At 47.7% G+C, this 25,041-nt stretch overlaps 1 protein-coding gene across 11 annotated transcripts in view; it reads right to left on the bottom strand.

Moving 5' to 3' along the window:
* The window catches only part of ARNT (aryl hydrocarbon receptor nuclear translocator), a 47,223-nt gene that overhangs the window by 18,330 nt on the left and 3,852 nt on the right, over nt 1-25,041 (bottom strand). For 3 of the 11 annotated variants that reach the window (XM_061606564.1, XM_061606566.1, XM_061606567.1), the window contains exons 1-6: nt 23,891-24,033; nt 16,540-16,645; nt 15,467-15,511; nt 13,975-14,019; nt 6,979-7,023; nt 1,585-1,798 (exon numbers count right to left, since the gene is read on the bottom strand). In XM_061606564.1, the coding sequence (XP_061462548.1) occupies nt 1,585-1,798; nt 6,979-7,023; nt 13,975-14,019; nt 15,467-15,511; nt 16,540-16,645; nt 23,891-23,915 (480 nt within the window). In that variant the 5' untranslated portion in view covers nt 23,916-24,033. Of the gene's footprint in view, nt 1-1,584; nt 1,799-6,978; nt 7,024-13,974; nt 14,020-15,466; nt 15,512-16,539; nt 16,646-18,577; nt 18,755-23,890; nt 24,034-25,041 lie in introns of those variants that run through there. The other 8 variants (XM_061606571.1, XM_061606572.1, XM_061606573.1 and 5 more) reach the window with 7 other exon arrangements.

Genomic DNA, 25,041 nt, shown 5'->3' with positions numbered 1-25,041 from the left:
AAAAGTTCTGGCACCAGCAAAGCAACCTGGGCTTCCTCAGGTGTCAGTATTTTTGCTCTGCGAGAGAAGAGCTCTTCAGCCTGTCACTCGCAGCCAGCGTACCCTCCAACGGGAGGGCTCTGCACTCCCTCTGCTGTGCCGAAGGCAGGAGAATGCCTCTGAAGAATACCAGCTGCTGGGAACTGCAATGGTGGAGAGCTGGTTTTGCACTCGGGTCCTGCCTGTGGGCTTTCCTTTGGGGCCTCTGGCTGGCCGCTGTGAGGACAGGATGCCAGATTAGAGGGGCCCCCTTTGGGCCCAATGGCTTTAAACGGGGAACCAATTCAATGGCAACTAGCTGTGATGGCCGTGCTCCACCTCCACAGCATGCGCCTGAATGCCAGCTGCTGGGAGCTGCCAGTGGAGAGAGCTGCTGCTGCGCTCGGGCCCCATTTCTGGGCTCCCCTTTGGGGCATCTGGTTGGCCACTGTGGGGCCACAACGCTGGACTTACACGGGCCCCCTTTGGACTGCTCCAGCAGCACAGCTGTTCTGATTTCACAAACGAAGGAGACGTCGCGCACAAGCCACTATTCTCCTGCTAAGGATCACACTTTCTTTCTGCCCCGTGTTATATATTGAAAGTGCTGTTCGGCTGACCTGCACTCCTCCAGGGACTCCCAAATCCCAGCAGCCAGTCAGGGATGAAGGTGGGACGTTGGGAGCCCAGCAAGTTTTATCGCATTCTACTGTCTATATTTTTCTTGTACTGATGGGCGGTTCACCAGCAGCATACAAAGAAGCTGTAATAATAACAGGAACTATAGGAACCATTGGGTCCATCTAGCTCAGTATTGTCAACACTGACTGGCAGCGGCTCTCCAGGGTTTCAGGCAGGGAGTCTCTCCCAGCTCGACCTGGAGATGCGGTTGGGAACTGAACCTGGGACCTTCTGCATGAAAAGCTATCTGCTCTACCCTGGGGTATGGCTCTTTCCCGAGAAATAAACTAAGGTTGCAGTCCTCATGATTCTGAATAAAAAGCTGATTTAACAGGAGTATAGGAAGCTACTTTATACCACCACTGCTGCATCAAGCTCAGTATTGTCTACGCTGACTGGGAGTGGCTCTCCATCATTTCAGAGAGGGAGCCTCTCCCAGCCATACCTGGAGATGCTGCTGGAGATTGAACATCAGGCCTTCTCCATGCAAAGCAGGCGGTCTGCCGATGAGCTACGGCCCTTCCCCAAAACAAAGCAAGATTCTAGTCCTCATGCTTCTGAACAAAGGGCTGATTTAAACAGGAGCATAGGACACTGCCTTCTCCAGAGTGGCAGACAGGAGCCTGTCTCCCAGCCCTTCCTGGATATGTCAGGGATTGAACGTGGGACCTTCTGCATGCAAAGCTGGTGGTCTATCGCTGAGCTACGGCCCTTCCCTTGATAATAAAAATATTCTCTGGGTGCCAAGTTCAGTGCCCAACACCAGTGGCCACCGATCATCAAGACCATGTAGGCGTGGGATGCTTGCGGCTCTTTCTCCGCCAACATCTCTGGCCTGTTTTCCCTGCCCGGCTCTTGCCGTGACTCAGGCCTGAGGACACAAACCTGGTCGGTGAGGAAGGAAGGCTTGTAGGTGCCGTCGGTGGAGGTGTTCCCAGTGCCCCGGAGGGACTTCATGTGCGAGACGGCCATGCGCAGGATGGTGAGCTTGTCCGGCTTGCGGGCCAAGGCGCTGCAGGTGGGCACCATGTCCGAAAGCTCTGTGATGTAGGCCGTCATCTTGTTCCTCCGCCGGCGCTCAATCTCGCTGTGGTTCTCCCTGCGGGTTGGCAGAACAGAGAAAGGGAGGCAGGTCATTTTAAAAAGCTAGCCGAAATGGGCGTTAAGTGGCCGACTCTGTGCACGGTTTTAAAAAAGGGTGTGGGGGGGAGAGAGAACAGGTGCGGCACTAGGAGTCATGGTTAGAGGCTGCAAAAACATTCATGCCAGACATGCAACAGGGAAGGAAAGGAGCAAGAGGAAAACTTCAGCCAGTTTTTTTTAAAAAAATCTTTTTAAGAATTGTAAAAGCAGTGTGATTGGGCCAAAAGGTCCATCGAGCCCAGAGTTCCATCTCCAAAGCAGCAGGCCAGTTAGGTACCTTCAGGATGCTCAGAAGCAGGGCACGGACAGCAGCCGTGTGGAACCTTTGGCCCTCCAGATGTCGCTGAAGTAAAACTCCCACAGCAGTGGTCCAGTGAAATCTGGAGAGCCAAAGGTTCCCCTACACCTGGCACAAAGGTTGGCAATTGAGGACTAGCAGCATGGCAACTTAAGACACGATGGCAAAAAAAAGGGTCCACCATGTTCAGGGGCAGTCTATCTCTTTACACCATATGCAGGGAAAGGGCTGCTCATGTCTTCTGCACATGCCTGCAGCCTCTGTGTAAATAAGCCCACAAAAAGTCACTGTCCTACAAAAAAAGCAACGCAATGCACACACACACACACACACAGCTGGATCTGGTAGAGGAGGGATGGTAAGCTCCACCTCCTCCTGCAGCCGCCCATTGTCATTTCTATGCCTGGCATAGAAGGGGGGGTCCTTCCCTCCTGCGACAGCCTGCTCGAATTCTAAGTTGGGCACAGGACAGGATGGGACCACAGCATGCCTCCACCACTAGATCAGTCATTCGCCTGCAGGCCTTTCCCAGTCACCTATGGCTACCACATGAGTGCTTAAGCACAAGTAAGCACCAGGGCTTTAAACTGGATAATGCCGCAGCTCCTTGTTAAAGCAAAACCTGATGAAGGGTTCGGGGTCCTCTTAAAGCCACCGCTGTCAGCAACCTCCAGAACATAATATAATTTCCTAGAGTTCTAGGGCAGAGCAAGATCAGCGAAACCAATTTCGCGATCGTTTTTAGTATTGCGGTGCAGACATGCCCTGTAACAGAGGAGGCAATTTTGGACTGGTTATCGTGGCCTGGTTCACACATAAGACAGAAGTCATAGTTTATTAAACCGGGGTTCCCAGACTGTGGTCTGTAGACCACAGGCGTCATTCAGGCGGTCTGTGACGTCCCTGTACTTTTGCGGTTGAAGATAGGAGACGGCAGATCAACTGCATTAAATATTCATGCTGGGTTTTAATTGCTTTTTAATTGTTCCTTTCATTTCTTATATATTGCATTCTGTGGAATTCAAATGGTAATACAATGAAACACAACACAGAAGAAATAAGAGAAGCAATAAAAATATAAGATCATACAGAATCTAGCACAGCACATTAAAATCGCTACAACAGGCAGACAAATCATTACGACCCTCGGCAATGCTCAAGTGGTTCACGAGGGGGGGGAAATTGGGAGCCACTGTTTAAACCATGTTTTGTTTGATCGTCTGAAGCTTAACTGTGGTTTGCCTTCTGCTAACACACCACAAGCTGAATCCACTGTTTCGCTGTTGCCTTATGAACAGTGGTTTCAACTGTGGCTTGGCTTTACGTGAGAACCCAGCACCCTTCCTTAACCGTGGTTTGCTCAGCCACCCATACCCCAGACGCTCTCCAACCTCCAAAGGCACGAGGCATGTGCAGCTGGGAAACGAGCGAAGGCATGAGGAAGCAAGCCATGGTTTGCCTGATCCATCTGTGGGACAACACATGGTGAGCTTGCGGCTAAACAAGACCCTTGTTTGGCATAATGTGTGAACCAGACCAGTGAATAATGGCTGTGATAATGAGACACAAGCCACTTTAAAGGGAACTGTCGTGGCCCCGAATGTGAAAGCCGCTCCCCTCTTTCCCCAATCCCCCAAATTATTCTGGGTTTCCTATATAAGAGAAAAACGATCAGGTTAGAAATGACGGAATGAGTCTGATGCATGGGAAGTGTGGAATGGGAGACGGAACTGGGTGGGTGATGCAGCGAAGGAGGGGAAAGCACTTTTTAAAAACAAAACAAAAAAAGTCTTAGCATTATCCACCCTGTCTATTCCCTCAGGGACGACAGACACTTTGGGCGGGTGGCTCTGCCTCTCAGGACGACACACAAAGCTCTTGAGCGAACTCTAAGAAAAAGGGGACTTTTGCACAGAGGAGTCTGAAACGCGCCATGGAAATTCCTCCGAGGTATCAGTGTGACCTCGCTGTGCACCCGCCTGTGCACCATGGACAGGAATCAAGAGGGATTCACGCATGTGCAGCTCGGCAGAGCGACAGAATAGCTTGGCTCCGGCTGCATCGGGCGCCTGCGGGACCCTCTGCGCATCTTGCAGGGCGCGGCTGTGCGGCCCTTCAGCTGCCCTTGCATGCGCGTGGATCTGCTGAACACCTGGAAGGAAGACCTGCCGGGAAATGTGTCAGATATCCTGACCATTCGTTCTCCCAGCCGCCACCCCTCCAAATCCTGACATCTCAGCAGATGAGACGATGGCAGCCTCAAAAGGCTTCTTTCAGCCGTGGAATGGGGGAGGCGCCAGATAATTGTCAGAACTGCAGCTCCCACCAGTATCACCACCTCTGACCGCTGGCCAGGCCAGCTGGGGCTGAGGGACGCTGGAAACCCACAAGATCTGGAGGGCCACCGACATCTGCAACTGCGTCGGAATCGTTTTTAAGATGCTTTTTCTTTAAAAAAAGATTTTTTTTTAAAGGGTTTTTTTGAAAAAAAAGATGATTTGTTTTTAAGGTATTTTATATATGTTTTTAGTGTTTTGTCATTTGTTTGCTGCCCTGGGCTCCTTCTGGGAGGAAGGGCAGGAAATACACTTAACAAATAATCTCTCTCTCTCTTTCTGTCCCAATCTCTCTCTCTACCTTCTTCATGACCCCCTAAACATTGCACCTGGACAGCTATATATATTAAAAAAGCATCCTTGAGGGGCCTGGTGGTCTCCTTCACCAGCCCTGGGGCCCACAGCCCAGCATATTTCACCCTGCGGGCTGCTAATGGTTGGACGTGACAGCCTCCCTTTCTCAATAACGTTCGGCAAAGATCCTGCTCAGGCCAAGCTTCTGTGTCCGCTATCTGCTGGCACTCGGGTGGATGGCTGCCCTTCTCTCTGACCAGCCCAGACAGCAACGTCCACCCTGGCTGTCCCACCTCCGCTTCCAAACCCTGGCCAAGGAGTATACTTCCACTGAATGTCCTGCCCCCCCCAAATACCCCAACTCAATCTATTGTGCCAGGCTTTACTCCTCTGGGTCAGACGCGCAGTTTGGAAATTAAGAACCCAAGAAGAGCCCGGCTGCTGGACCAGGCCAAAGGGGGCCCATCCAGTCTGGCTTCCTGCGCTCGCAAGGGCCAGTTACGGATGCCCCAATGGGACGCCTGCAAGCTCTGTGAAAAGGGTGGAGCAGAGAAGACGTTAATAAATCCCAGAGTTCGGGGAGGGGAGAGAGAGACAACACTGTCAGCAAGCTTTGACGCCAGCCCTTGGATAAAAATCAAGAGTAAGTTGCAAAAATAAAAGTGGTTTAAAAGCGGTGGCTACCTACAGCATCATTGGTTGTGTAGGCTAAATATCCCACCACCCCCACGCCTTCCCAAAAGCTTAAGTGAAGGGGGGATCAGTCGCTCTGGCAACCTTTTCAGCAGTGACTCCCCATCTGAGGAATGCCCTCCCCGGCAAGGTCTCCCTCATTATTGACTTTCAGGAGGCATTTAAAAACATTCCTGTTGACCCAGGCATTTTGATGGCAGAAGGAGAGCGGTCCCGGCAGCCCGGAGATCACTGGATGGAAAAATGCTTTTTTAAATCAGTTTTTAGAATATTTTTATATGTTACTGGTTTTAAGAGTGTTTTTTTTTTAAAGTAATTGTTTTTAGATTGTTTCTGTTAAAATACTGCATTGGGCCCCATGTCACTCTACATTTGTTATTTAATTTTATTTGTTATTATAATGTTATTTGTTACTTAATTTAATTTTTGTAAATTGTATTGCTTTTATTGTATTTTTATTGTAGTTTTATACCTGTGTTTATTTTTCTTTGTAAAGCCGGCTTGAGGGCCTTTGGCCGAAAGGCAGGATATAAATAAAATTTAATAATAATAATAATAATAAAAAAATAAAAATAAAAAAGCAGGCTGCCATCAATTTCCCCCCCGGCAGAAGGGGATTACCCATATGCCTTGAGCTTGCCACTACTTGGGGTCCACTTTGACCCTGCCCAGGTGGCTAGCTGCTGACCCCCGCCCCCTCACCAAAGCCCCTTCAGGCATTCGCCAGAATAGCAGGAAGCACAGAGTCAGACCATTGGCCCATCCATGTCAGGACCACCTTCTACCCTGACCAGCAGCCACTCTCCAAGGTTTCAGACTCGGGGGGCATCCCTCGCCTTTCCTGAACCTGGGACCTTGTGTATGCAAAGCAGGTGCTCTGCCGCTGGGCTACAGCCCTTGCACCCCCCAAAACAAAGCAAGATGCCAGTCCTCAGGGTTCTGAACAAAGGGGCTGTTGCAAGTGGGGACGCAGGGAGCTGCCTTCTATCGAGTCAGCCCACCGGAGTCTGCCTGGCTCAGCGCTGTCTCTGTATTGACCGGGTGCAGCTCTCCAGGGTTCCAGGAAGGGAGTCCTTCACCAGCCCCACCTGAGAGGCCATTGGGGACTGAACTGGGGCCCTCTGCATACAAGGCAGGAGCTCTCCCCAGGAGCAACCTGGGCGCACAGCACGGGTGGCTCTTGCCAGCATCCATTGTACCCTCTCTTTAATGGCAATTCAACTCTGGAGCAACATCTTAGTCATGTCTCTTCTACCAGCACATCATTCACCCTGCTTCTCCGAGGCCGCTGAGCATGGCCACCCATCTGACCAAAAGGCGTGTCGACGTCCAGGTAGCCCTCCTGTCCAGTTTCAAGACCTCGATGTGAAGAGGGAAACAGGGACGGAGGGAAGGCGGAGAGACTATTAAGAGGAGGCAGGTGGGTCACAGAAGAGGAGGAGGACACACTCTGCTTTGCATGCTTAAAAAAACACACACACAAAATTAAAAACCAAACACAACCAAACCTCCTACCTGGCCAGTCTTTCCTTATCCGCTGAACTCTGCTCATCATCAGACCTAGAAATAAAATCGGTGAGCTAAGCTAAAAATGAAAAAAAAAAGTATCTTAAAGTAACGGGAAATTAAAAAAAGAAATGGAGGGGGGGAAATGTGGTGGGAACCCCAACTGTATCTGCACGGCTCTTGCATTAAGAAGCAAAACGAGGAGGCGGAAAGAGTCACGACTTGGCTGGCGTTTCTGAACCGTGATGTGTAGCAGCCGCGGCTGCAGGCTCGGTGCACGCTGTGTGAGGAACAGGTCCCTGCCCGGAGGAGCTTACAAAGTGCTCGAGACACACAGAATGGAGGGGGGGATGGAGAGAGAGAACAGAGGCGGAGAAAGGAAGGAGAAGTGAGGTGGCACAGCAGGGCCTCACCAAAGGCTTCATTTGAATAAAAGATTTACTAGAATGTAAGCTCCGGAACCCAGTTCCAACGCCGGGGGAGCTGTTGCCCCCCCCACCACTGCAACATGCCAAGTGCTTCTGAGAGAGCGCAGAGTGCCTTTCCCTTGCCAGCGGCCAAACTGCATCCATGTGGGGTTATGGGTAAGTGGTGCCAAGGGAGGCTGTTAAACGTGGACGTGGAGAGCCACCGTGGCAAGTAGGATTTCGGCTGAAGCTTCCACTCAAGCTATGAAGATGTTTGGATGACCCTGACATGGACCCTGCCTAACCTACCTTGCAGGGCCGTTGAGAGGGTAAAAGCGGGTAATCAGCACCCATGCACGATGCTCCTGAGTTCCACAGAGGAAAGGTGGGGTCCTTACATGATTAATAATAACAATATGATATGGAATGGAGTTCTCACTGGGCATTAACTCAGATTTCTTTCAAGCACCAAGTGAAAAACTTAAAAAAAAACAAAAAATCCCCAGGTTTCTCATTCTTCACGTGCAGTTGCACTGCTTTAGTTACTGCTCCCTGTTGTTCATTTATGGTATGGCTGCACCCCTTTAGCAGTTTTTTTAAAAAAAATAATATTGTTGCTTATAACTCAATTTCTGTCAGCCATCTGGAAGTTATTTGTACCCTGGAGGGGAGACACTGATAAAATAAAGCCGCTTAGAGTTTATCCTATTTATGCACTGTTTCACACAGCCAAAAGACCATAAAATACAAAATATGACAACACAGTAACGGATCCATTAAAACAAAACCAAGGGCAGAGACACACTTACTATTTTGCTGGTTCTCCATCTCTCTTTTCTGAAAACGACCCTAGTCAAATCCTGCCCCTTTTTACTGTAAAACCTCAGCTTGAGAGTGTGCATGGTTCTTGTTCTAATTAAGCTTCAAACAGATTTCGCAACTGATCGGCAGATCAACCCATTGCCCCTCCAGATGTGGCCAATGGAAATGCCTTGCTGTAGGCGACTGGCGTGCCCACAGCCCAATATGCTAAAAAGCATTAATCCAAACAAAGTAAAGCAAGTAGAAGAGCCACTTCCCCAAAAAGTAAAGGCTAAAAATAGCCACCAAACACCAGACCCTTAGATCTGCCCAAATGCCTGGGTTAATATTGGAAATTTGTTAATTAGAAGCCTGGAAGGCATTGAAAGCGGCCTTACACTGAGTAAGGCCATTGGGGTCCAACTAGCTCAATACTGTCTACACCGGCTGGCAGCAGCTCCCCAGAATTCCAGGCAGGGGACATTCCCAGCCCGACTCGGAGTTGCAGAGACTGCTGAACCTGGAACCGTCTGCATGCACACACAGGTGCTCTGCCAACTGAGCTATACCCTTTCCCCTAGAAATAAAGTAAGGTTCTAGTCCTCGAGGTTTGGAATAACGGACTGATTTAAATAGGAACATAGGCCGCCCCTTTATTCCAAGTCAGACAAATGGCCCATCTAACTATCCGCGCTGACTCTCCGGGTCACAAACCGGAATTTTTTCTTCTCCTGGAGATGTTGGGGATCGAATCTGGGAGCTCCTGCATGCAAAGCAGGTGTTCTACCCCGAGCTGACTTAAGCCTCACTGCCTTCCACTTTCAGAACTTAAAATGCTGTGGTTTTGAGAAGTTTGGTGGAGAAGGGAGCCCTGTACTGGGCTGCAGCTTATAAAAACCCAGGAGATGACTCATGCAAGAGCAGGGGAGCAATGTCTACAAGTCCAGGAACAATTTATGTATTTATTTATTTCATTTGTATCCCGCCCTTCCTCCCAGCAGGAGCCCAGGACGGCAAACAAAGCACTAAAACACTTCAAAACATCATAAAAACAGATCTTAAATGCGAAGGGAAACAGAGAATCTCCACGCTACTCAAACCAGAAGTTACCCTCCGGAACTGAGAAGCAGGAACCCCGAGATCATTTCCGGGCAGCCGTCCCCAAAGAACAGCAGCCACCACACATCAGGAATGAAAGGGGATGTGGGGGCCGATCCGCTGATGCAGCGGAGGGGCGACCAGCATCTTCTTTTGGGGCCTGTCCCATCTCAGCTGGTCATCAGAAGAACTTGTAAATAAGGACTTCCGGGAAGTGGTGCTGGCTGGTGGTTGTCTCTGAGGGAGCTCTGCCTCAGAGGAAGCTTTTTTCAGGTTAAAAGTCAGCCAAGAGGAATCTTGGACTGGCTTAAATGTTCTCCAAGGTACAGGAGAACCGATCAGATCTTCCACAAGACTTCGTTGAGCTGTCGGCGGCTGGAATTGATCAGGAAATTCCTGAGATAAGAAGGCAAGCCGATCGGCTGAAGACGGAGTCAGGATTTTCACGCAAGCTGGACTGGAATGAAGCGAAGCGTTTTTTCTTTTCTTAAAAAAAAAACGTTCTTAACCAGCGAGCCCACTTCTGCCTAAACCTTATCATTTGGCTTAAATTACTGCAATAAAAGGGATTTGTTTATGAATCAGCAATTGAGAAACCTGGGTGAGTCATACTTTTTCTCTTTTAAATATAATTAAGGAAGAAAGAAAATATAAACAACTTATTTACTTTTCTACGACAAAAAGCTGGCCTGAATTTGGAGTTTTAAAGTTTAAAAACGGATGAGAGGTAATTATTATATTTTGGACTATTTTTCTCTTTGGACTATTTCTTGTTGGATGAATCCGCTGCTCGTATATGCTACTAATTGTTTAGTCTTGGCAACCAGAATTGTTTTGCATTCTTGGATGCAGATAAGGACTGTGTTGTGCTGGCTGGATTCCAATTACAGGCCTGGAATATTAACTCTTCTTTTTGGTGGAGGGAAAAAAAGAAGAAATAGACTGCCCTTAGGTTCTGAAACAGTGATTAATTTTAGAAATTAAAGGCCTCTTTTTGAAAATGACAACTAAAAAAACAACTAAGGCCCAGGGGCGAAGAGGTTCTATTGATACACAGGAAGAGGATATACCCCCAGAAATGTTTCAAAAAATAATGGAAGGGATTAATGCTATAAAACAGGAAATTAAACAGGAAATGAAAATTGAATTGACAGATATAAAAGACTATATTAAAACACAAGTGGATGAGATTAAAGGGACAATTGGGCAAATAAAGGAGGATGCAAAAAATACTAAAGAAAAGGTACAAACCTTGGAGAATAGAACAGATATACTAAATCTGGAACTAGAAAAAAATTTGGACTATTTAGCTATGACTGAAATGAGAAATAAAGAGCATTGTTTGAGATTCCGTGCAATCCCTGAGGAAACAGGTGAAGACATTAGAGACAAAATTGTTAATGCTTTAGTAAAATTTCTGGACTTGAATGAAGATAGGATGGAATTTGAAATAGACAAAGTTTATAGAATTAACTCCAGATATGCAACAATGAAAAAAATTCCAAGAGATGTGCTTGTTCACTTCGTAAAGAAAACGACCAGAGATATGGTTTTACAGCAACACTTTAAATATACCTTTAAAATTGATGGTAAGGAAATACTGGTGATGAAGGAAATTCCTATTAGACTTTTACGTAAGAGAAAAGAATATGCTTTCCTTACAGAAAAACTTAAGCAATGCAAAATTCAATTTAGGTGGGACGTTCCAGAAGGAGTGATTTTTACATTCAGACAACAGAAATATAGATTGAATACTGTTCAAAAAGCAAGGGACTTCTTGAGAAAAGCTTCAAAAGATATGGAAGAAGATAAACTCAAAGATATGGATACGGAATACTGATAATGGAAGATTGGATACTGAAATTACTGGACTTAACAAGACTACTGAAGATGGAAGATGGAAAATGGAACTAATAGGGATAATAGAACAATGGCTACTGAAATTACTGAACCTAACAGATTCTGATGTGATGGATTAATTGAAATGTTTATTTTGACTATGGTTATGACAATAAGATTATCATAATTAGTAATGAGATGGATTAATTGATATGCTTATCTGGAAAAAAAAAATTGATAGATATATTTCTTAAAGAATTGAAACCTCTCTGACTTTTTGTGGAAAGAATAAAGTAATGTTTATGAGATTTGATGATTAAGTAAGATAACTACTGGAGGAAAGTGATTTTATAATATGACTTAAGAGACAGGATTGTTATATATTATAGACTTATAACTGATTTGATCTTTGACAAATGGGAAGTCAATATTTTACTCTTTATTTTTTATTTTTCTTTTTTTTTTCTTTTTTTTTTTTTTGTTTAACTATTTTTGATTTTGTTTTTTGTCTTTGAATGTTTTATGATTTCGTCTTGTATGTTTTATGAAAATCTGAATAAAAATTATTGAAAAAAAAAAAAAAGAAGAACTTGTAAATAAGAACTTGAACCCGGGTTTGCTGCTTTCCTCCTCCCTCTCAATCCATTTTCCTTTTATGCTGTCTTTTCTTAGATTGTGTCTTTTTTTAAAAAACAAATTGTATACTTTTTACATTCAGAAACAGATAATGAAATGAAAAAATTATAATAGAAAAGATATGAAAATGAAGGGATATTCAAGTGATGCATAAGCCTTCTTTGGCTGAAGAGTGGAATTAAAAAAATCTAAATAAACAAACAATTTTTTATGTTACGGTCCTGTTGCGCTCTAAGAGGAGCTCATTTTACCTTCTTCCTTCCAAAAAGGTTTTCTCCATGCTCGCTAAGGTAGCTATGTCCTTACCCCCGCAGTCATGGAAATCTCCTATTAACTGCAGCCTCTGCATTAAGATACTCATTTTGTTGATTGAGTAAATAATCCTCCAAGAAATCCCAACTTTAGCGATCGTAAAATGGGTTGGTGGGGCGGAGAGAACTCTGGGGTGGAATATATACATTAATACGGGCACATTCACGCCATACACTTATTCTACTCTAATCAGTCACGGCTTCCTCCAAAGAATCCTTGGATCTGTCGTTTGTGTTTGAGAGTTGTTAGAAGACCTTCCCCTCGCAGAGCTACAATTCTCAGAGCGCTTTAACAGTGCTCTTCCCCAGAAACTCTGTAAATTGTAGCTCTGTGAGGGCAATGGGAGGCCCTCCTTACAACTCTCAGCACCCTTCACAAACTACAGCAGGGCCCCACTTTGCAGCTCTCTGCTTTGCAGCGCTCTACCGATACAGCGGTTGTCAATTGCAGAAAGGCCCCACTCCTATGGCGCTTGTTCCACTTTTATGGCGTTTCTCGGGCATCGGGCGCCATTTTAGACAATGTTAGTCAATGTGTTCCACTTTATGGCGGATTTCGCTTTGTGGCGGCGGTCCAAAACAGAACCTGCCGTATGAGCGGGGCCCTTCTGTATACTTCCCAGGATTCTTGGGGGGGGGGAGCCGTGGAAAAATAGTGCTTGAAATGTATGGTGTGTGTGGATGCAGCTTAAGCAACAAGGATGCTACTTCCATTATCATCCCTGACTGTTTTCTGGGCCAGGCCAGATGCTGGAGTGTGGAAATACACCCTGCTATTGCAGGACAACTGCAAAAAGCCTTATTCCCCCTGCCCTGAACTGGCTGAGTAGAGTCAGAGATCCTGGAGCGAGTGGTACTGAACAGCCCTGCATTTTGAGGCTGGGTTTAGAACTGGGCCAAAGAGCCCAGGATTACAGGCTCCTCTTGCTGACTCACGGGCCAGCTCAAGAGATTTCGTGCATCTGACAGACGCCAAAGATAATGGCAGGGAGATGGTTGGGGTGGGCTTTCCCCCCTTAAAAAATAAAAAGGCCAGTTTTTGACCTTTGTGCTGCGAAAATGACCTCGCTTCAAACCGCCTTCAAACCAGAACTGTGCTCTGAAAAAGTCCCAGATGTCGAAAGACATTCCAGGCAACAGAGTTGCTTGTGAGTGATGCAGAGATGCCTATCTTTGATGAAAAAAGGAAAGGACACCCACCCACCCCCAATTTAAGACATTTTGCACAATTGCGTTCAAAGCAGGTTAGGGATTACAAGAAGCCGCTGGATGGTTGAGCATGTGAGGCATTCCAACGGGGGGGGGGGAGATTTAGGGAACCAGATATGAGAAAGTCTCATCTGCTTGTTGAGAAAGTGTGGCAGGCTGTAATAAGCCACTAGATTTTAAAAGGTTTATTTCTGCCGCAAATTCTTATCAGGTGCCCGCCTCTCTCTCTCTCTCTCTGCCTCAGTTTCCCATCTGGCGCCTGCCTTCTTTCTCTACCCCCCCATTACTTCTGCATCTGTTTCCCCACCCGCTGCCTGCATTCTCTCTCTTTCCCCAGCAAATCGCTTTGAGAACTTTGCCATTTAAAACAACAAGGACATTTTTTATAAAACAGGCTTTTTTGTTGTTTCTAAAAAGGCAACTGTGTTCCCTGAACTTAGCTAAAACCCTTCCAGAATGGCTGCAAGCCCCCCAAATTCTGAGAATGAGGCTGCTTGCTTTGCTGCTTCGAAGACAGTGCTTTCTTAGGGATTGGGGAGGGGGGAGACGGCAGAGCGGGAAAAAGAGAGTTGGGTCAACTTGGATGCTTAAAATTAGGTAAGACATGAACGAACAACACCTGAAGCCCGCATGAATGGTACATGTTGAGGTTATAGCCCCTGGCTTTGATGTTTTCCACAAGGCAGGGTTGAAAAAAGTCTTACCTAGCGAATCTCTCCTTGTCGTTCGGGAGCTGGTCATCATCGCATCTAGAAAAACATTTGGAGAATATGTGACAAAAGGCACTTTCTGATTTTCCCTTTGACTACAGGTAAACAAAAAGAGAAAAAATCTTGGGGGCCCTCCTGACACGTTAACAGCGCATCGAGGGTGGATTTTGTTCTGCATTATCGCTCGTTCTCTGTTGCTTCCCTAGTGTTACCACATTACAGCTGTCCGGAGGGGCTACAGCGCAACAAAAGTGGGACAAACAGAAACCAGAACATTTGTGGTGTTAAAAAAACCCACGGCGTTTCGGCAAGGAGTTACGGGATGTGCACTGATCGGAAACGAAGCCGTGCGACCGCACCAAAGCTTTTCTAGGTGCAAGCAAGTATTGAAAGAGGGATTGTGTGTGACTGCCCCAACAGCATCATGAACACAAATCATCATGAATGCACAATAAACAGGATGTCTGGGGAGGCCTTTAGCCTAGAAAATGGGAGAGGATAAAAACTTGTGGCAAATGCAGTGGCTATAAACCCATCGCCTCCTGTAAGAAAAAGAGCCTGGAAACAATAATTTCCAGACTGAAAAAAGGAAACCATTTCACCACTGCAGTGCCTGGATTTATTATAACATTACGTCTATTAAATCCTACCTTCCCTCTCTGAGGTGCTCAGGGTGGCACAGTTCTTTCCCCTTTCTCGCTTTTTTATTTCATTAGCACAACCACCCTGTGAGGTAGGCTGGGCTGAGAGACAGGGGCTGGCGCAAGTCACCCACAGCAAAGGAAAACTTGCACTTTTAAAGCAAGATTGCCCCTCAAAATATTTTGCCCATACTAAAAATCAGTGGGCATCCAACACGATAGATGGGAAGTAGGTTCAAGAGGGAAGTTATGCTTGATCAATGAACTGAGACCACTGCGCTCCATGAAGGAACAGACAAGATGCACAGTGGTTTACAGTCTAAAGAACTTGCCAGCCTGTTTCTCCTGCCGACAACCTCACTGAGGCTTGAAGGAACTGTCCTTTTGAATGGTGACTGTTTCAAAGCCATAGCTCATCAGAGATCTTACACCGGATGCAATGATGCTGAGGGCTATGTATCAGACTTGGTTATATACCAGTATCATTAAGGTCAAAACAAAGTCTATAATAAGTGATGGCAGTGCTTCCTGTGCTGGACACATAGGCCATTCTGGCCAATCAGGGATCCCTCAAATAAATGCATAGTTCTTCAGCCATTGTGCAATAATCCTAGAAAAACTTACAAAGGCCCTCTCTCTTTACTTTTAAAACTTTTATGAAGAGAATGAACAACAAAAAACATGTAATCACTGAAGGCAACTTGCAGACAGAGCAATCTTACCAAGATTTCCAGTTTTCATTTTCTGATGAACCTTTACATGAAAATGCCCCTCCTCTCATTTTGGCTCTGCACAAGCACTGGAGTCTTATTCACACACACCCCGGCAAAGAAAGCCTGTCTCACCTGAGAAATTTACTGTTCCCTTCACCATCGTCATCAAAATCGAGCCTAAAGAACAACAGCAATGACAATTGTTATCTCAGCTTCAACAGCTACCATGTTATCAGGAGGTCCATTCCGCACAACATAGGAAGCGGACCTTTAACATCGTGGCACCAACACTTTGGATTTCCCTCCCCTGAAATATGAGACAGGCGCCATCTCTGTTATCTTTTCAGCCCCTGCTGAAGACCCTCCTTTTTCAACAAGCCTTTTGAAGTAGAGGCCTTATCCCAGTCCGCGTCTGTGTTGGAATTGCTTAAGATGTTTTTAAAGTTGTTTCTTTTAAAGATGTTTTGTTTTAATATGTTTTAAAGTCTTGTGTTTATAAGATTTTTAAAGTTCTGTTAGTGTTCTTGTTTGCCACCCTGGGCTCCTTCTGGGAGGAAGAGCAGGATATAAATTTAACAACACACACACACACACACGACTCCTATTGTCAAAGGCCAGGGTAGAAGAGGCGAGTCTTCAGCACATGACAAAAACTGTACAGAGAAGGTGCCAGACACACCTTGGTGGAGAGGGAGTTCCACAACTTAGCAACTCCTGCAGAGAACGCCCTCACCTGGGTCAGCACCACCCAGTACTTCTGAGGGCGGTGGAACTATCAAGGGGTCTCTCTGTGCTGACCTCGACACCCATGGGGGTCTGAAGGGAAGGAGGGACTCTCTGGATTTTGTGTGGCTGGCATGTATGCTTTTTTTGGCACCCATTTCTGGGTTGGACAACTGCGTCACAAACCTCAAATTCACAAAGCGTGAATTCCGAAGGCCAGACTTTGCCCCCTCCTTGAGTGCTTTTGCCTGGCTGGAACGTGCCCATGAACTCGCATATGGCCTCTTGCCTGGATGGGGGACAGAGGAGGGTGGGCAAACGTGCATGGGAACCAGCCTACTGCGCAAAGGCAAAGAGTCACATCCATTGCTCTGCCTGCTTTTGTCTCTGGCCCCGGGAGGTGGCCCAGAAGAGGATACGGCCCCTGGGCTGGAAAGAAAAAAAGTCTCCCACCCCTCCTCATTCCAAGTTACCACCCTTACCCTGTCTTCCGCTTGTTCGTTCTCTGGACGATGCCTCCTCCGGAATGCGTGCTGGGTCCAGGCGTCCCTGAAGCACAGCCCAAGGAGGGAACATCCGATGCCATTTCTGGAAGCAGAGGGAAAAGCCGGGAGAGGAAATGAAAATGTCATGCCCTGTCGGGATACCATCTGCTTCAGAGTGCTCCACCAGCAGGCTGGCTTGCCAGAGGCCTGGAGTGTCAGAGGAGTCGAGGCTCCAACACACACACATACACAGAGTGTACACGCTGGAGGTGCCAGTCTCTCTAGCGCACCCTTGTGAAGAACGTGGCCAAAAAACCCACAACCAACTGTTTAGGCGCGCTCAAGCTCAAACAGCACACGGAAAAGGAAAAAAAGTGTGGATCGCATCCATCTGAGCAGGAACGGACAAGGAAGCATGTTAGAAGACTCTTCTCAGTGGCTAACACACTCCCCTTTCGGATGCTGTAGATATAGGGACCCTGCTCCCAAAAGAGTAAGGGGTCTACGACACCCTGAGATGACTACACCCTTGGTGCCGACAACAGTAAGCTAAGTGGCCCATTGCCTGACTCAGTATACGGCAGCTTCCTATGTTCTGCAATCTTCCTGTGTTCTGCAATCTAAAATGAACACTTCACAGACTTGCTGGGAGGGTGGGAATAGTGTGGGCAATGGAGTGGCACAAGGGGCTTCGACTTGCACCCGGCAATTCCTGCATTAAGAGGTCCAGTGAACCTGAAACAGCCCATGACTAGAAGGAAGCTGCCTGCAGACTCTCTGTGTGATTTGCTGTTCTTTTCTTGGCCTCCTTCCAGGCATGCAGTTCAAGGGACATCTGTGGCCCTGCTGGATGCTGCTGGCCTCCCAACACCCCATCAGCCCTGAAAGGCAGCAAGGTCAGGGAGGGTGACGGGAGGTGAGCATCCGGCAAAGTCCAGAGGGCCACGGATTGTCCCCCACCCCTGGTTTAGGTGGGTCGTCCGGTATAAGATGAATCCTGTGAGGAAGGCGGTCGTTGCACATCTCCTCTGGCCTTGCCGATCAGGAAGGAGATTGCAGAAGCAGAAATGCTGAGGCAGGATAGAGCTTCTTCTTTCTCTTTTAAGCCAGTCTATCAAATAAAAAGGTTGTGGATCAGCTCCCCACAGAGTGCTGTGAAACAGCACACCCAATTTTGATGGGGAATAAAGAAACTTGAGGAACCTGTACAACTGAAAAGGCCTGTTTCTAAACCCGATTATATGACTGAGGAAGAAAGACTAGAGCGTAAGAAGATAAGAAGAGCTGCAGGATCAGGCCAAAGGGCCCCCATCTAGGCCAACATCCTGATCCCACAGTAGCCAAACAGATTCACCAACGGGAAGCCCTCAAGCAGGACCCAAAACCAAAACAGCACTCTCCCCACATGCAAGCCCCAGCAACTGGTATTATTCAGAAGCAATACTGCCTCCGGCAGTGGAGGTACAACCTAGCCGTCGTGGCTAGTAGCCATTCCTGGCCTCATCCCCTTCCATGCATTTCCCTAACCCTCTTTTGAAACCATCCAAGTTGGTGACCATCGTTGCCTCTTGTTCTGACAGCAACATGTGGACTCTGGGGGGGGGGAAATACTTGCATGCCATCCCAGAATAAACACCCATCTGGAAGCCCCCAAAGCCTACAGGCGCCCAACAGAGGGAAGCGCAAAAGTAAAAAGCAGAAAGGTCTGCCCCCCTCCCCCAAACCTTCTGCTGAAACAGGCCCCCGCAGATGGAAGAACTCTCAAAATAACATCAAAAATGCACGACGGGCAAGGCATGTTTTACACTGCAGCGCTCGCGGGAAAGAAAAATAATACCCAGAAAGATCATTTAAAACCATGCTGCAGGCTTCTCCTAGGACTCCATTCCCAGTTACAGCAGAGCTGATCTAATTAATACCACAAGGCTGTAAAACACAGAGAACAAGCCATAAACCATCTGAAGTGCTCTTAGGGGCTTCTCTCTCCTCCCCCTTTTCTTCCTGGTGAAGAGTTAATAACATCATATTCACGCACAAAGCCTTTCGAGACTGTCCAGAACTGAAAGAAGCCGGCGAAAAGAACAGCAGTGACGCAACTCAATACCACGTCCCGCTCCTTCCAAGCATTTTACGAACTGAAAAATCAATTTCTGCCCAGAGCAGAGAAGGAGCTTGCCGCCAGTGAAAGGTTTTTCTGGCAAGGAAATGCAGAAGATCGAAAGCCCGCTCACCCCCTCCCAAAGGAAAAAAGGAGAACACAAACTCTATTCTGTTAAATTTAATGATGGAAACCGTTTACAGGCATGCGCGCACGCACGCTCCGTGGCGATATAATTTTGAGTGCAGCCCAAAACAGGTGTAGCACTTTTGCAAAACTAACAGGACCTTGCTAGTCTCTTTTTAAAAAGTCACTAGCCCTCAGGGTTGCAAACACCTGTCAAACACACACATTCTGTGATTTAGCAGCAATCCAAGGACACTTCCACACCATTCGTTTAAAATGCTCCCCCAGCTGGCAGTTGCAAACAAGGAAGGGGCTGGCTTGTGCAGCTGTGGCAAGCTGAGTGGGCCCTGGCCAGCTGGGGAGGACTAGCCTCAGAGGGAGGCAACGGTAAACCCCCTCTGGATACCGCTTACCATGAAAACCCTATTTGTAGGGTCACCATAAGTTGGGAGCGACTTGAAGGCAGGCCATTTCCATTTTTTTTACTCTATTTGAGTATTGCATTTATAATATGACTGTGCTTTCGATAAGTACAGGAAAGAGGGCGCAAATCCATCTTGCGTTTAGTTAGTATCTCATTTTTCCCTTCTTACTCACTTCTCAGTCCTTCCTCCTGTCCAAAGGCAGGACTGGAAATGTCTGAGCAAAATCTATGAAGGCAGTCCATTTCCATTTTATCCCACTTTGTCATGTCTTCCCCCCAAAATCCTGGGAACAGTAAGTAGCTTGTTGAGTTGTCACGAGGCGCCTGTTCCCCTCATAGAGCTACAATTCCCAGAGTTCCCTGGGAAGAAGGATTGATTGTTAAACCACGCTGGGAATTGACTTGGGAGTCTAAAACCTCTGCAAGGCACCCGGTTGGCGAAGGCTGATTTTGTGCACCTCCTTTTGTTTCTGCATTGGTGCCTTTCCTCCTCTGTAACGAGGGGAGAGCAGAGATTCCCACAGGCCTCTGTGCAGAACCTCTGTCTTGGGCTCCTACTGCAGCCCTGGGCTTCTACTGGGAGGAAGGGTAGGACAGAAATTTAACAAATAATACTGTCAGGCAAGAGAGAGGTCCTTTTCAGTTGTGGCTCCCCATCTGTGGAATATGCTCCTCCAGTAAGGTCCGCCTGGCACCTTCATTGACATCTTCTCAGCACTGCAGAAGATGTATTCCCGCCCCCAGGCAACTGATAGACTGAGATGATGTTGTCTGTTATCACCATGCTGCCAAAGTTTCCTGTGGCTGTAGGGGGGTGGTTTTACTGTTTCGTTGTTTGTTTTGTTTTTATAGCATGATATTTTTGTTTATGTTGTAAGTCGCTTGGAGACCTTCAGTTAACAAGTGAAGAGTAATAATAATAATTATTACTACTACTACTACTACTACTACTACTACTACTACAGTTCAGAGAGAGATGGGGAGGCTCTTCCAGCTGTCAACGTGACAGTTAGCAATCATGCTTCAAGCGCCCTCCCTGCCAATTGAAACAAAACCATGCAGACCAACTTAACTGCTGGAAATGTTTACTCTCTTCGGTTCAATAAAAGGCTAGTGGGCAACTGGGGCAAGCTGCAAGCAAACAGTGCTCCAGATCTGATGGCCAGTTCTTGCAGACATCCGACATCCCCAAAAGCTTCTTCGCAAAAAATCCAGCACCAAACTGACAGCACCAACAGAAACGTATATCCTGCCTTTACTTCAAGAAGTTCAGAGGTGGTGTACACAGTTCTGCCCCTCCCCACCTTATCCTCACAACAACCCTACAAGGCAGGCTAGGCTAAGAGACAGTGGGAGGCCCAAGTTCACCTGTTGGGCATCACAGCCGTGTAGGGATTTGAACCCTGGTCTCCCTAGTCCAACACTCTAACCGCTACACACCGGTACCATTTGTGACTGTGGCACAAGTCAACCCAGGTTGTGCCAGATCTCTATAAAGGGGAGCCAAATGGGATGCCCTCCAGATGCTGACAGTCCAGTGTCACATTGGCTACTCCTGCTACAAAGCATGTGGTAGCTGGGAACTATAGTGCAGTGTTGATTAGGTGGGGGGAGCTATATTCTTCACCCTCCCACACTTTTTCCCCTAGCAAATTGGTTACTTCTGGTTGGAGAGCTCCACCAGGAGAAAACCGGCTCCATTGAGAACATTGCGTTTGCATGGAGCAGTTGTGGGACAAAGCGGTTTAAACTGATCCCCACCTGGACCCGGCCTACCCAAGAAACCAGGTCCTGTCCAGTGTTCCATCATGACCTTTACAACTGGCTGGGAGCACTGTCTTTGTATACACCCTGGATGAAGACAGCAAGGTCGTGGACGTTTCAGCTTCCTGTTCCTCAGCTTTGGAATTCTCGCCTCCCTGGAGACCTCTCAAAGTCTGAGCCTGCACCTCTTCCAGAAGCAGATTTTTATTCATATTGGCCATACGATTTAGCTCACTTCTCAAAAGAACGTAGGAAGCTGCCTCTCATACTATGTGTGACCATTGGTCCATCTAGTGAGCATTTTCAACAACGGCCGGCAGCCACGGCCGTTCCTTACATTGGCGAGGGTGAGAGAGAATAAATATTTTGCTACGACCTGTCCTGAGCCCTTAAGGTGGGGTGGGTTATAAGCTCACACTATCAAGAAATAAATAAAACTAGGATTTAAAAAAGAGCTGTTGGGATTCAGAGGTAAAAACTGCCTCTGAAGATATTGGTCACCCATTTAGTTTTCCAACCTAGGGACATTTCCCCTGGACACCTCCTCTGCCAAGTGGGCGTAAGTAGGAAGGGTGATAGCTCGGTTCTACAGCAGCTGCTTGGCATGCAGAATGTCCCAGGTTCAATAACCCCTGGCATCTCCAGGTAGGGCTGGGAGAGAATTCTGTCTGAAATCCTGGAGAGTCGCTGCCAGTCGGAGTGGACAGTACTGAGCTAGACTGGAGCAAAGTCAAACCAGAGTCTACTCAAAGAGCTTTGTTTTACAACAGATCATCAAGGGCTTGCCACTCACTTGCTCTCGCTCACCACCACCACCACCACCACCAAAGATTGCTATTCACTACCAACCCCAACTTAAGACTCCTGAAATGACATAAGCTTGAGAGAAGCTAGATAACAATTTTGTGTGCGGAAAGCCTGTGAGCTCAGTTCAGACGCTAAAACAAGTTCTTCGGTTGTGTTTGAAAGCAACTCGTCCCTTAATTCTAATTTTTGAATCTGCATCTCCCCCAACCTGGCCTCTTGTTGGGTAGGCCTTGGGGGTCCAGGTTAAAAAAAAGGAGATGGCTCCATAAGCCTAATGCCTGCTGTGTTTTTGGGTGCCACTGAAAAGAAGCAAATTGTCAGGTATCTAATTTACTATTGAACATTTACCACACTGTAGGACAGCACTGGGAGTTTCCTGACTCCTCTTAGAACCCAAATCTCTCAAGACAATGCTTGTCCCTGCCTCCTTATATATCCGTTGAAATGGACTGCCTTCAAGTCGATTCCAACTTATGAACAGGGTTTTCATGGTAAGGGATGTTCAGAGGGGGTTTACCAACAGGATTTTGTGCCCCCCCGATTTTCCTCTAACCCCAACTTCTTGCCCTCACCTCGTCCATTCCCACCCCACCTTGTCTCCAAGACCCTGCTAAGAGATAGCCCACAATCATCCACTGCAAAGCCAACCCCTCGCTTGGCTTGCCAAGGCATGGTGCTTCCCCCCCCCCGTTCCGTGCATTAATGTGCATGTCGCCTTCCTGCGTCTCCCTATAGCTCAGCTTCTTCTCCACCCTCGTGTTCCAGAAGTCGTCCCAGTCAACTTCGTCACCCACCCACAGCCCCCAGTTGCGCCTCCGAGGGCGTGTTTCTCTGTGGTTTGGGTCATGCCGGAATCTTTCCTGAATTTCGTCACATTTTCTGTTTGTTTTGTTAGCCAATATGTATGAATATCTTTTTTTTTTTGCTTGTGAAATAAAGGTGGAATATTAATCCATTAATAAAGAAAACGGTTGTTCCTTTTGGCGGTGCCTCTTCTCCAATTCAACCCTTTCCTCCCCAACCCCTCCACACGTGGCAGCAATCGTAACCCCTAATAAATCCCTTCCAGAAGGGTAGAGGTGTTACTCTATTGCAGCAAAAAAGAGATTTACTGTCATCCACGAGAGCTGATGCCACGCTAAGCGTGTTATTTAAAGTACTAAAGGACACCCTGTTGTCTGCGTGGCCCATGTATGTCACTCAGAGCCCTGAGTGCCCTCCGCCCCACTGTCCTCTCATCCCACAACCAGCACTGCACGCTCAAAGCTCAGTTACCCCTCCATTTCCCATCTTTACCTTGCTCTAAGGGCACCCCCCCAGTATTAACTCTTCTTTCGCCACTCTCACAGTCAAAGCACCCCCCAAAAAAACTCCCCAGATTTCCCATCATGCTGCTCCAGGCCCCCAACCTATCACCCTGAACCCCTCGCAGACCCCCCCTTACCCCATAATACAACACAGCCCGGCCTCGGCCTCACACTCCCTGCAATTCCCCCTCCTGAATTTGAAGACCCCTCAATCTATAGCCCCCACCTGCTCACAGACCCCCTTATTCCGCATTTCCCGCCTCCTGTCAATCCAAGCTCCCAAGTCAATGACTCTGCCCCTTTTGCACCCCAAACCTCCCTTTCTCACAAGTTTCCCCTCCTGCTGCTCTTCAGCCCTGAAATTTCCCCCCCTTTCTCCTAACAGGCCCCCTTCACCCCTTAATTCGCCGTGGACCCCCCATCTCTCCCTTGCCTCCTGCCACTCTAAGCCCCCACTCCAGAGCCACCATCCTCCTCTGGCCCCCTCCCAGCACCCTGCAAATCCATAACCCTCAGCCCCCACCCCTATAACTCCCGCTTTGTACCCCCCCAATCTCACACTCCCCTTCCTGCCACTCTAAGCCCCCCCAGACCCCTTTAATCCCATAATTCCCACTGGCTCTCCTCTCCCCATTCCAAGACCCCCCATCCACTACACCATGCTCCCCTTCCCTTCATGTCAGACCTCCCCACCCCCCAAAATACCTCCTCTTGCGTCACTCCAGCCCCCGAACCTCTTAACCCGGAGCCCCCCTCTTCCTCCCCACACGCCCCCTAAGGCAGGCCGAGCTCCCCAGCCCCCCCCCCGGGCCCCTCACTCACCCTGGCCAGCAGCGGCGGTTGCCATGACGACAGGAGGAGTGGGAGGCCCCCCGCCCCTCCAGCCCTGCCTCAGTTCTCCCTTCTCGCAAAGCGTCAATTCCAAGATGGCGGCGACTCAAGCTGCGGGCAAGCTGAGAAAGGGCGTGGCCGAGTGGCGAAGGGGGCGGGGATAAATCCTCTCCCATTGGTGCGCTGCCGACAAGGGGCGTAGCATCCCTTCCCTCCTCCTCCTGCAATTAGTTGGAGGCGTCCCTTCCCCGAGAAGGCGGCGAATGTTGGGAGGGGGGCTGGTTAGAATTAGGGCGTGGCCCGAAGGGGGCGGAAGGAAGGCGGTTCGAAGGGTTCCCGTGTGATGGCGCGCGTTGTCGGGAAGTGGTTGACGTCAGAGGCGTGACCGGTGACGTTGCCTTAAAGGAGCAACTGCGGGTTATGTCACTGGTGACGCAATTCTGCTGGAAAAGGCGGTCCTGGTGTCACGCCATGGGCATTAAAAATGAAAAGGGGGTTGAGGATGATGGTGATTTTTTTTAAAAAAAGGAAGAGAGTGGGGTGTCCTGGTGACATCATCGGCTTTAACCTATGGTTATTATATTATTGCCACTAGTAGTAGTAGTGTTTAACACGTGCCTCAACATTTAATATCAAAAAGACTAAAGTAATGACAACAGAAGATTTATGCAACTTTAAAGTTGACAACGTGGACATTGAACTTGTCAAGGATTATCAATACCTTGGCACAGTCATTAACCAAAATGGAGACAATAGTCAAGAAATCAGAAGGCGGCTAGGACTGGGGAGGGCAGCTATGAGAGAACTAGAAAAGGTCCTCAAATGCAAAGATGTATCACTGAACACTAAAGTCAGGATCATTCAGACCATGGTATTCCCGATCTCTATGTATTGATGTGAAAGTTGGACAGTGAAAAAAGCAGATAAGAGAAAAATCAACTCGTTTGAAATGTGGTGTTGGAGGAGAGCTTTGCGCATACAATGGACCGTGAAAAAAAACAAATATTTGGGTGTTAGAACAAATTAAACCAGAACTATCATTAGAAGCTAAAATGATGAAACTGAGGTTATCATACTTTGGACACATGAGAAGACAGGATTTACTAGAAAAGACAATAATGCTGGGAAAAACAGAAGGGGGT

The sequence above is a fragment of the Rhineura floridana genome, chromosome 22 (assembly GCF_030035675.1).
Source record: "Rhineura floridana isolate rRhiFlo1 chromosome 22, rRhiFlo1.hap2, whole genome shotgun sequence".
NCBI classification, from domain to species: Eukaryota; Metazoa; Chordata; class Lepidosauria; order Squamata; family Rhineuridae; genus Rhineura; species Rhineura floridana.
This window is presented reverse-complemented; position numbering and strand designations above follow the sequence as displayed.